The sequence below is a fragment of the Engraulis encrasicolus genome, chromosome 19 (genome assembly GCF_034702125.1).
Source record: "Engraulis encrasicolus isolate BLACKSEA-1 chromosome 19, IST_EnEncr_1.0, whole genome shotgun sequence".
NCBI classification, from domain to species: domain Eukaryota; kingdom Metazoa; phylum Chordata; class Actinopteri; order Clupeiformes; family Engraulidae; genus Engraulis; species Engraulis encrasicolus.
In genome coordinates, this window is record NC_085875.1 from 14,142,590 (window position 1) to 14,155,089 (window position 12,500).

At 43.3% G+C, this 12,500-nt stretch overlaps 1 protein-coding gene across 1 annotated transcript in view; it reads left to right on the forward strand.

Annotated features, from left to right (window-relative positions):
- nrxn3a (neurexin 3a) overlaps window positions 1–12,500 on the forward strand; it is a 479,628-nt gene that overhangs the window by 401,679 nt on the left and 65,449 nt on the right. The window contains exon 22 of the mRNA XM_063184079.1: window positions 11,074–11,245. Coding sequence (XP_063040149.1) covers window positions 11,074–11,245 — 172 coding nt within the window. The remainder of the gene's footprint in view (window positions 1–11,073; window positions 11,246–12,500) is intronic.

Sequence of the window (12,500 nt, forward strand, 5' to 3'; positions counted from 1 at the left end):
CCACTGTAGACCCATGGGCCAGTTATCCTGTACTTACCCGAAATGGGTTGTTCTTTATAGCTCGGGGACTTGAGTGCAATCCTCTGATTCGGTTATGAATCTCCCTAATCAGACATCTCTCCCGCAGCGATCCTTTAGAAAAAGCAGTGGAGACAGAAATGAAATGAGATACTTTAGTAGTGTGAAAAATCTCTGCATTGCCAAAAACAAAAAAGATCCCATGGCTATCCGTCTTTGAAAGTTGTATTGACATTGGTTTGTGAAATACAAACACTTGGCTAGGAATCTCCTTCTCAAAAATAAAATACAAAACTAAAAGTAAGCAAGAATACAATAATAACACTAAGCTTGTGAAAACAGTGATGATGTGTGCGTGTGCGTGCGTGTGCGTGCGTGCGTGTGTGCATGTGTGTAGAGGGGATTATCACAGACAGCTAATATAAAGATATCTATGCATAAGGTAAGTGCAGTGACTGATTTGTGAGCCTCTTGCAGGCCTCATCTCTGTTGGAGGACTGAAGTATTACAGCTATAGGGAACACACAGAGGCAGGAGATTGACGTGAACCCAAATCTCCCTCTTAATCTCCTTGTTGTGTGTGTGGCAGTGCTGAGAAGGCCTCTTATTACATCTCCTCTGTCTGTACACATGCAGAAGATGCAAGCAGATCTCAATTTGAATGCTTTTGTTTGTTTGTTTGTTTTTTGTTTGGTTTTTGGTTGAAAACACTGCTAACTGACTACAATTGACTGACAACTACCACGAGCTAAACCAAAACAATAGGCGTTCCCCTGATGCTACGTCACAGAACGCGCCGCCCCAGAGGGCGTGTTTGCAGGCCATAACCTGAAATTGGCAAACCTTTCCCTATATTTCGTGCTGACTGGTGGGGTGCATCCCAATATGTGACCTTGCCTCCTCCACTTGCCTCCTCCACTTGCTTCTCGTCATGATGACATCACTGACAACAGCATTATATTTCAATATCTTGCAAAAGCTCAATTGTAGAGTCTTTTTCTCATTTGCAATTGGGATGGTGAATGAAAAACAGTCCCTCAAAAGTTGTTGTGGCGAGGCTGACAGCTGGGAAACTTTATCGTTTTCTCCACGGAGGAGGGGCCAGGAGGCGGGACGAGGAGACAAGCACAAGTGGAGGAGGCAAGGTCACATATTGGGATGCACCCGTGGTGTGAATGTCTCAATCCCCTCGTAGTATGTTTTGTTACGCTATTTTGACCTAATTATGTTCAAATTAGGCAACAAAATTAACCTGAACGTTGCTCTTTAATATCTGGCTCCTACTGTCACCAACACACATTCAGGTGAGACACAGATACTGGAAGGGGCTGAGTGGATGTGAAAATGCTGACTGGATGTGGAAATGGATATAGACGTACCCTACGTAAAGGTGGATATCAGTTAGAGCAGTTGCTCCCAATTTTTTTTTCTGCTGCAACCCTTTGCACCCATTTTTCCCTTATTAGTTGCTACATCTGAATTTGAAATTCACAGACAATGTAAATAAGGTTATTAACCATGCAAGTTTTTGGATTTATGGATTTTTTGGGATTATGTTAACTGTTAACCTGTTGTTTTCCCATTTTTATGAAAAGTCCATTCTCTCTGTGCTTCCCCTTCTTAAGCCTGGCTCAAACTACACGACTATCGGCCCGATTCTCGGCTGAAAACCCCCCTTACGACAATCGGTGGAACGTTAACCCCCAGGACCATCGCAAGCAGTGGTGTAGTCTACATAGAACGCGGGTATACAGAGTATACCAACTTCTAAATTTCAGGGATTTCAGTATACCCACTTAAAATTGATTGATCCATTGTTTTGAATAGCACAAATATATACAGTATACCCACTTCAAAAATGCTCAAATATACAGTATACCCACCATAAAAAAGTAGTCCACACCACTGATCGCAAGCGATTGTCGGGGAGTGATTCCTTGTCGTGGCCGACGTTTTAAGATAGAACTTTGGCAGCTCAAAGAGTCGGCAATCGCAAATCGTAGAAATCAAACAGTGTTTGATATTTGCGACTGGAAATAGAACGCTGGGCATTGTCTCTGGTTGCGAGCAGGGATAAGATTGGCAGTTGCGATTCTCTTCTAGTGTGCGGTGCACCCCGACGTCAAAATCGGACACACAATCGGGAGTCGTGTAGTTTGAGCCTGGCTTTACCTAGTCCTAGGCAAACCACCTTGGGGTTCCGACCCCCATATTGGGAACCACTGAGTTAGAGTGTTGTGCACACCGAAGACCATAACATTTTGGTTCCACTTTCCACCACAGCAGGACACACCCAGCTGTGCTGCTGGTTTCCATTTTTCAGTTTAGTTTCTTCATCGTCTCTCTGGACGACAGTGACGGAAATGGAGAAGGAAACACACATAATTAAACTATGAATGTTTTGAGATACAGCTATGAACTCAATCTACGCAAACAATGGATCATTGAGAAGAAACCAAGAAACAAAAACATAGACAAAAATATCTTAAAGTAAAAACTAGATCAACTGCAAAAAGAACTCAAAGACAGTAGACCTCCGTCAGCACGAACAAAATCAATTCATCTTAGAACAGTAAAGGACCCAAACCATGGCAGGTCATTACTTGCTATACCTCTCTAAGTTTAACACATAGCCCATCGTGAGCATTTGACTCTGGTGCCGTGTGACTCCTTTTGTAGTCTAAATCAAGTTTCGGCTCTCCGGTTTCAGCTAAATCATTTATGTGTGGACCCTGTCGGATTGCAGATTGCTCCTTATGGAGAATTGTGTGTATGTGTGTGTGCGTGTGCGTGTGCGTGTGCGTGTGCGTGTGCGTGTGTGTGTGTGTGTGTGTGTGTGTGTGTGTGTGTGTGTGTGTGTAACACCCCACAATCAGAAATAGGGTGATGTTAAATGTCCACATGGTCAAGAGTGACGTACTGATGGAAGAGACATGAGCCACAACTTTTGAACTCTTAACAGTTTGTTGTCATTGTTCACTGTGAACATGGCTCAGCTATGCACCTGCTTCATACTGTCTTCTCTCTCTCTCTCTCTCTCTCTCTCTCTCTCTCTCTCTCTCTCTATCTCTCTCTCTCTCTCTATCTCTCTCCACTTGGTTTTTCTAAACTTAGCAGTACTGCAGCCTCGCTGACAGCAGCCAGCTGTATTTTAGCATTTCCAGGCTGCGTCGGCTAGCTCAGCAGAATCACCGAAGAAAAGAGTGTGTCCCCATTTGCACGGACAGAAAACAGGAACGAAAGCAAAGTAGACGCTTGCTCCTTTTTGATTTTCACACTGTGAGATGGTGCACAAGTGTGAAACACACACACACACACACACACACACACACACACACACACACACACACACACACACACACACACACACACACACACACACACACACACACACACACACACACACACACACACACACACACACACACACACACACACACACACACACACACACACACACTCAAAATACTTTTTTTGTTTTTTGTTTGTTTTTTATCTCAGTATCGTTTCACCTTCATGGATTTTCATCCATGGCTACTGAAGCGCATAGTGACTGTGGAGCCGCAGCCAGCTGCAGCCCGGCATGCTTGGCAGCCCCTCACAGCTAGCTCTGCTAATCCTGCGTGATCGCTAATCATTTGGATGCGCCATTAACAGATTGCTTGGACTGTCTATAGAGCTAACCGAAGAAGGAGATGAGGGAATCTTTGAGTGAGCCATGAGTGTCAGTTTAAAAAAAACATTCTACTACATAACTTTCATGTTAAGCTGAGTAAAAACTAATTATTAAATGGTGATAATGAGTGTGACCATTTCAGGGTGTTTTTTTATTATCTTTTAATTTCTCGCTGACAAGGTGGGGTTGTGAATGTTAGCGTTGAGTTCTTTTGCACGGATGTGTGAACTACTCACACCTTTTGTCTTGAATGCGAAAAGTCTCTCTGTATTACGTACTTGAATTGTGTCCGGTGTTAAAACATGCCACAGAATGCACTTTTCAGATCAAGTTTGCATTGTCTGTGTTAATTGGTAGTAATGTCACACCAGTTATGAAAAAGCAAAGGCATTCTATTTTAAAGGTGTAAAACAATAAAAAAGGTGTTCAACCAACCACATGCTAAAATTAATGTCTGTGGTGTCACTACACCTACGATAGATTACTTACTTGTATGTACAGTAGCCTTCTGTAGACATTTCAAGAGGCAGTGAATGTGATACATTTTTGTGTTACATGCTTTAAAGTGATACTGTCCCATTTTTGGAAATAAGCTTATTTTGCACCTCCCCTTGAGTTAGATAATAGACTTTTACCTTTCTCCTGTATTCACAACCGTTTTCTAGTTATGGCAGTGCACATTTTACCTCCAAGCTAACAGTTAACATTGAGTCCTATGAGACCAGTTAGCCGCGAACTGGTCTCATAGGACTCAATGTTAACTGCTAGTATCGGGGTAAAATTTGTACTGCCATACCCAGACAACGGTCGAAAGTACAGAAAAACGGTAAAAGTCTATTATCTAACTCAAGGGGAGGTGTAAAATAAGCTTATTTCCAAAAATGGGACAGTATCACTTTAAGTATTCTTGTCTATCTTTTTTAAACATTTTTATTTACTGTTCGCTCCATATATTTAGTACCATATTTTTCAGCCAAATGATAGTACTAAATGTGATCTTACATCCTTACTGCTCCAGGTGCCTGCTGCTTTAAGTGTAGATTTGTTCCACTGTATACTCAGAGTGGATGCTGTACTGTATGTCAGACTTGCAGCACACATCTTAATAACTCTCCCTTTTCACTGCAGCGCTAGGCTCTTGAGCAATCAGATGAAATGAAAGCCCAGCACCCGGGGGTATCGGATTCAGCACCTTAACTAATCAACAGCAAAGGGAGAATACACCATACACTTTCCATCTCATCTGCGAGAGGGAGGGGGAGACAGGCAGAGACACAGAGAGAGAGAGAGAGAGAGAGAGAGAGAGAGAGAGAGAGAGAGAGAGAGAGAGAGAGATGCAGACAGATGCAGACAAACGGACAGAGGATGAGAGAAGCATAGAGAATGAAAGTGAATGTGCGCGATTGAAAGGGGAGAGGGAGGGAAGGACACATTAGTGAACTTTGCTGTGTCGACTCACACTTTCATCTATTATAGGAACCCTGGGCTCCATTGATACAGTATGCCTATTCATACTCACCCATCATTTGGCTGGTTAGTCAGTAGCACAGCAGCATAGTACAGCATACATCATATGTGCTATTGTAATTACCCTTAGATCCAGAGTAATAGACTCTTATGAGCCATACAAAAGCACATTATTACCTCTCTTTTACCTCTCCACATCTGCTGTTATGCACAATGCCAACTGCGACTGCGGCATCCCAATCATGCACATGTGCCAAGGACAATTGACTATTTTGCATGGGGGCTCAGAATGAGATGAGAGAAATTCTGACTGAAGCGGTTCGTGTGTGATGGGATAGCAATTATTTGTTCACCTGTCTGCATCATGCGGTGCTAGGCAGTGAGCTACTGTAGCTTCAGTGGGCATGAAACATATGGTTTATGTCCTGAGCATCTGAAGGCTACAAAGAGGATTGTGTGACAGCAGGGGAGGTCTTTTGAAAAAGCCAGTTCAGGGAGGAAGTGATGTGTGGGTTGTTCTATACACATGCCTGTGTTCCAAAGACATTCTTCTGTTCTAAAGAGATGTTGTGTAAAAGGCACAGAGATGTGAGGAGCTTCTTTGTTCCTCGTCTTTAATAAGAGGTGAAAGGTCAGTGGGATTTAAGTGCTTTTTTCTCCTGCTTTGGCATTTATTTGACCTCTCTGGAATAGCATGCACTGGGCCCCCTTCTCTAACATGACTTTCATTTTTGTACTTCAAAGGGCAATATGCATAATTAACATAGAGAAAGACTGCATGTTCTTTGGATTCAGCCCTCATGGAAGACCCCTGAAAGCGCATAAATTATAACCAGAAATACCCAGATTATACGTAATGTTCAATTTTTCCATATCTTCATAGTAGTGCTGCTACTGTAGTCCATTAAGAAAATAACTAGTCATTTTTTTCACGAGTATTTTGCTTAAAATTGTTATCTAAACAGCACAGTTCAAACTTGACAAAAACATGGAATTTGTGTCTATTGCAAAGACACCAGGCAGATAGGAAGTTGGCCAAAATAAATCATACCTTTGTGAAATAAGCACATTTCTAACTAATGAAGTTGAAATATGTCACTACTACCATCTTTTTTCATGGTTTTGTGAAAGCAGATGGTACTATAAGTAATCCTTCATGGTAATGGAAGAGGTTTGCTCACAGCATCGTCTGTAATGCTCAGGGGACTCATGATCTGTTTGCAGTGGAAACTCAGTGTTCACATTGGAGCATTACCTTGTCACATAATGTGAAGTCATCTATAGATGCTGGTGGTCATCCTTGTTTTGGAGAACCTGGGTGAACATGAGTAGGTATATTTTAGGTCAGGTGTCACCAACGTTGTGCCCGCAGGCGCCAGGTAGCCCTCCAAGAGCTTCTGAGGTGCCAACCAAGGATGTTAATAAACAGTGACGACTACCAGATTTTAGTCACAGTTAATGCTTTTCTTGATTTAAATATGAGATTATTTATTCTTTATAACCTATAAGTAAATTATCATTCAATAGTGTGATTTGAGAATGATGCCAAGACATTAGTAGAGGATTTTGAACAAAAGTAGCCCTCGGGTAGCCCTTGGGTAGACCTTGGTAGCCCTCAGAAAGGTTGGGGATCCCTATTTTTTTTTTTTTTTAAGGGGCTTTTCAGCCTTTATTGTTTTTTTTTGAGACAGGACAGTGGAGGAGAGACAGGAAGTGAGCTGGGAGAGAGAGATGGGGAAGGACCGGCAAAGGACCCGGACCGGGAATCGAACCCGGGTCGGCCGAGTGGTAAACGTGTGCCCTACCATATCAGCCACGGTAGGGCTGGGGACCCCTGTTTTAACTGCATGTAACATGGCTGTGTAACCTGTGAAGGGAAAATTAGGGAGACTGTAGCAGCGGGTCTGTTACTCGTCCAAAACCAATTTTTAGCCATTGACATCAGTCATGATGAATTCTCGCTGTATGTTTGTTTGCTGTTCTTTTGTGTAATTTAGTTTTTATATTTGTTTTGCGAAGCCGAACAAATGTTGATCTGGTGATATCCACGTTCATAAGCAGTGTCCACTTTTTCATTTTTTACGTACGAACGGCAGTTACACTCCATTCATCTCTGATGAATCATGAAATTTGATTTTGTGTGAATCTGTTTATTTAATTGCTGTTCATTAGCTTAATGATGAGATAGTGGGACCCTCTAATAACAAAGCCACTGAGGCATCTGCGCTCCTCTTCTGATGCAATTATAGAAGAATACTGCTCAGGCTTCTCATTTGTTCTGTTCAGTGAAACCCAAAACAAACACAAGATCAAGGTGGTCGACTTTGCAGAACAGAACTGAACAAAAAAGAATAGAACAGGAGAGTGCTGCAAATGATATTTGTTTGGGCACGGAAACAGTCAGTGGCTTTGGTGACGGCGTGGGGCTGTGGCAAACTGTGTTTGCCAATGTACAGTTTGTGTGAGAAATGGAAGTCCAACAGAAAAACAGACTTCAATTTCCTGACTGTTGAAGCCAATAACAGCTTCAAGTGAGCATTGTTTCTTTGTGCAATGGGTTATGGCAAGAATGTTCAGATTTCTCCAATCAAGAGTTGGCAAGGCCCACTCAAGGCTTTTGTGGCTCGTATAACTATTGCCTGAATGTTAAAAAAGAAAACTCAAGTGTCTGGATGTGATTGGCTTTGCTAGGAAAAAAAGACTTGTGAACAACAGCCATTCAAACATGCTGAGGAGCGGCTTTCAATAACTGGCTTGAGGACTCATACAGTACTGTACGTCCACATTATCCCTGACTATTTGTTTTCAAGCATGCAGTGCCTTGTCCTTGAAATCAAGAGCAGTCTCTCTCGCTCACTCGCTTTTGCTCTCTCTCTCTCTCTCTCTCTCTCTCTCTCTCTCTCTCTCTCTCTCTCTCTCTCTCTCTCTCTCTCTCAATCATTCCTTCTTTTTCTTTCAGGCTGTGTTGGGCACTGCTCCAGTTGCTGCCTCAGGCCTAGCTTCTGTCTGCTACTAAACGTGCAGGCGAGAGAATCGAATTTCTCCTGATCAAAACGTAATGAAACAGAGTAGAGCTTTTATGTGTCAGAGAGAGAGAGAGAGAGAGAGAGAGGGGCTGTGGCTTGGGAGTCGTGGTGGCTCTATGCTTGCATGCCCTTTGAGCAAAGAGGGAGATTTAGCAGAAATGCATTTTTTGTGTTTTGACTCATTCTCGCACTTTTAATAATTGAGAGACCAGAATATTCTCGCCGTTTTTTTCCGAATTCGGGCATGTATCTCTTTGGCACCAGCCTGTTCCCTTAAGAAGTGTTCCTCCCACTTTAAAAAATGGCACTTAAAGGCTTTTCAACTTGGCGAATTATAGCTACTTCAACACGCTTGTGTAATATAATTCTTAGTCAGGCTCTTGTCAGAAGTGTACTTTAGGAACAAAGCCCATGCCTGTTATACTTCGATGATCTCATTGTTTTTGTTGGCTGTGACGGCTTCGCATCTCATCTCTTTGGAAGAGCAGTTCTCTGTTTTGCCGTATTGCCTTATGGTACACATCCCTCTCCTCACTGGCAGCTTTGGCTCTTCCGAATGCTCTTGAGTGCGCTGTCCCAGATTTCCCACACGTACACATCAAGTGTGATGAATGCCGCCCGCTGAAGATAAACATCTAGCCCAGTACGCTTTATCATCCATCGTCATTTTCTATGCCACAGCTGATAAGAAATAACGCCACTTCTTGTTAACCGCAACCATAAAATATCACAAAGGGGCCTAGGAAACAGCAGGGGGAAGGGGTAGGAAAGGCGGAGGGGGACAGAGGAGAGTGGGGGTGGGGGTGGGTAAGAGAAGCGAGGGAGCAATCTAGGGACAGAAAGAGAGAAGGAAGGAAGGAAGAAGAGATACAAAGGGAAAAGGAGAAAGAGATTGGATGAAGAAGGGTGTGTGAGAGGGTAAGGCAGAGAAAGGGTAGAGGGAGGGTGACACATAGAATGAGAGAAGGAGAGAAAGACAAATAGAGGAAGGGAGAGCAATAGGATCTGCTCACAGTAGCGTGTGGCAGTGCCTCATTGACACCAAATACTCAGTGCGCCATGTCTAAGGTTTTTTTCGTTATCTTTTTTTTCCGGCCATTTTTGAGCTGGTGCGTGATTGTAATGGGTAGCCACTAGGAAAATGAATGTAGTACTACTGAGACCAATGGTATTTTGGTAATACTGTCCAAAACCGGACACCGCTTCAGCATGGTATTTATCAGCCACGTGTGTGTGTGTGTGTGTGTGTGTGTGTGTGTGTGTGTGTGTGTGTGTGTGTGTGTGTGTGTGTGTGTGTGTGTGTGTGTGTGTGTGTGTGTGTGTGTGTGTGTGTGTGTGTGTGTGTGTGTGTGTGTGTGTGTGTGTGTGTGTGTGTGTGTGATGTCCTAAGTGGGACAGGCAGAGATCCTCTATGGCCATTAATCTCCCTTATCTCGCTCTCTTCTGCTATTTTATTTAACGCCATCGATTTCCACCGCTTTCACCACATTACCCAGATCAATGCAGCTGTTTTTTTCTTTCTTTCTGTTTTTTGTTGTGTGCAGCAACTTTATAAGCTGCCATGTCGGTCCACGTGTACCGTACGTTGGTCCGTCTGCGTATTAGTACGTCAGAAACTGGTTGGTTTCTTAGATGATATGCAATGCGTCATAGACGAGTTGACCTTGTTTTGTGTTGAGTTATTTTTCTTTTTTTTTCATATTTGTTTCCGTCCCACAAAATTGGGAATTCAGGGTTGGGGTGTTTAGGAGGAGGGGGTGGGGGTGTCAGCAGACTCACCACTGATGAATAATTTTCATTAGGCCGACAGGTTTATCAGATGCCGCCAGTGCAGGTAGATTATCCAGGGGGTCACACGGAGCAGCACAGACAAACACACAGACACAGACACACACACACACACACACACACACACACACACACACACACACACACACACACACACACACACACACACACACACACACACACACACACACACACACACACACACACACACACACACACACACAAGGGTAATTTGTAATCATTTTCAAGGGCATCATCTGCATTTGGGTTAAAGAAAATTTGGGTTGAGGGAAAAAAAAAATTAAAAAGGAAAGGAAGAAAATCTTTGATTTGCCTATATGTGAATATTAGCGTTTGCGATCTCTGTCTGATTTTAGCTCTTTGAGTTTTGTTTTCCAAGTGTCTGAATCAGAAGGTCACAGGTTTGAAGCTGGCGCCGGGAGAAAGAGTGGGTGCAGTGATGAGTAACCAATGCTCACCCTCATTCATGGACAATATGCACCGTCATTCATGAATAAAGTACCCTTGAGCAATAGCCAGGCTGTTACCTGCTGTATCGACTCTAGATCCTCCACCCATTTGCATTTTACCAGGACTGGACCGGTAGTCTGGCATATATGGCATACCTTTTTTTTAGGGCATACCAAAAAAAAGTGCAAGCCTGACATGTAAACAACGAGTCCTAATGCTGCGAGGTTCGATGGTTTTCACAAAGTGAAAGAAGCTGGCTGATGCAGCAGCATGATACTTGAGTAAGGCACAGAAACCCCACATTTCTCCAAAACACTTCACCACAAGATAACCCTGAGTCGCCTTGGATACAAGAATCTGCTGCTAAAGAGTAATATACTGCTTTGAGAAACAACGGAAATATGCCCTCCGCACTTCTAATTTGACAATCCGGTGCAACCTGAGCAGGACTAAATAATAAGTGCAAAGGGAAAAGAATCTGGTGCCACACGGATGTCTATTTTCTGTTATTTATTTTTTTCAGTGCAGTAAGACTAACGTTTCGACATGCGTCTTCACCAGAGTCCTCAGAGAAATGGTTTGCCAACGCCCAGATCTGTAATGTACTGCTTTTTAATTATTTTTCAGGAACGAGGGAAGATAGGAGTACTGTTCAACGTCGGGACGGTCGATATCCTGGTCCAGGAGACCAGCATCCCTGTGAACGATGGCAAGTACCATGTGGTCCGGTTCATCAGGAACGGGGCCAACGCAACACTACAGGTGGACAACTGGCCAATCAATGAACACTTCCCCCAAGGTAACCTGTCACACACCTCTGAAAACATACACACATGCGCACGTATGCACACACACAGAAACTATTGTTACTATACATTTTATTACATCTTAAATCATGTCAGTGGACAGCATCCTCTTTCAACTTCTTTATTCAAAAACCCTCTGCATGATTTTTGGTGGTGGTGGTGGTAGTGTGCGTGCGTGTGCGTGTAGGTGTGTGTGTATGTGAGCATTGTGTGTGTGTGTGTGTGTGTGTGTGTGTGTGTGTGTGTGTGTGTGTGTGTGTGTGTGTGTGTGTGTGTGTGTGTGTGTGTGTGTGTGTGTGTGTGTGTGCGCGCGCGTGTGCGCGTGTGCATGTGTGTGTAAGTGTGTGTGCGTGTGTGTGTGCTTGCGTGCGTGTGTGCAATTGTGTGCGATGGTGTGTATTCGCACTACACACAAAGCTTTTCCAATCCGCCCTTTGTTCATATGATCCGCGACTGACCCACAGCTGCCTTTAGTCTTAAGCCCAAAGCATGTGTACCCCTGTCCAGACATTCGTCTTGTAATCCTAGACAGGGCCTGTGCTTCTCAAAGTAGCTTTTTTTGATGTAGTGGTGTATTGGCTTCCGACTGCAGCAATACAAAATCAGAAAGGACTGAAGCTTGTACTCAGTGAATACTAAAAAGAGATGCCCATTCGAAAGTCCATATTGGTCTTGACATGCCATTCTTTTCAGAAGACTGAGGAGCAGAGCATGATCAAAAAACACTGAAAGACTAAGACACAAACGCTGCAGGCAAGGACATGTTCATTTGGTCTTTTAAAATTCATGTTGCTACACAGAAGGCCACTGACAAACGTGTGTGTGTGTGTGTGTGTGTGTGTGTGTGTGTGTGTGTGTGTGTGTGTGTGTGTGTGTGTGTGTGTGTGTGTGTGTGTGTGTGTGTGTGTGTGTGTGTGTGTGTGTGTGTGTGTGTGTGTGTGTGTGTTTGTGTGTGTTTGTCTTTCAGTCTTTCTGTCTGTCTGTCCGTCTGTCTGTCTGTGTAGTATGTGCGCGCAACTGGAAAGCCAACATCTTGACATGCCCTAGAGACAAACTAACAAGATCGGTCTGATGTAGCATTCGGTGAAAAACTCTATTAATAATATAAATAGAAAAATAAAGTTACAAAGCCTTTTTATTTCTTGTGGTGCTCCACGGAATGATCTGTGCTACTTCTAAAAATATATATATATTTTTGAAGTCCAGTCAATGTCAGTACCAGCAACACCAAAGAGTTTGTTTTAATAC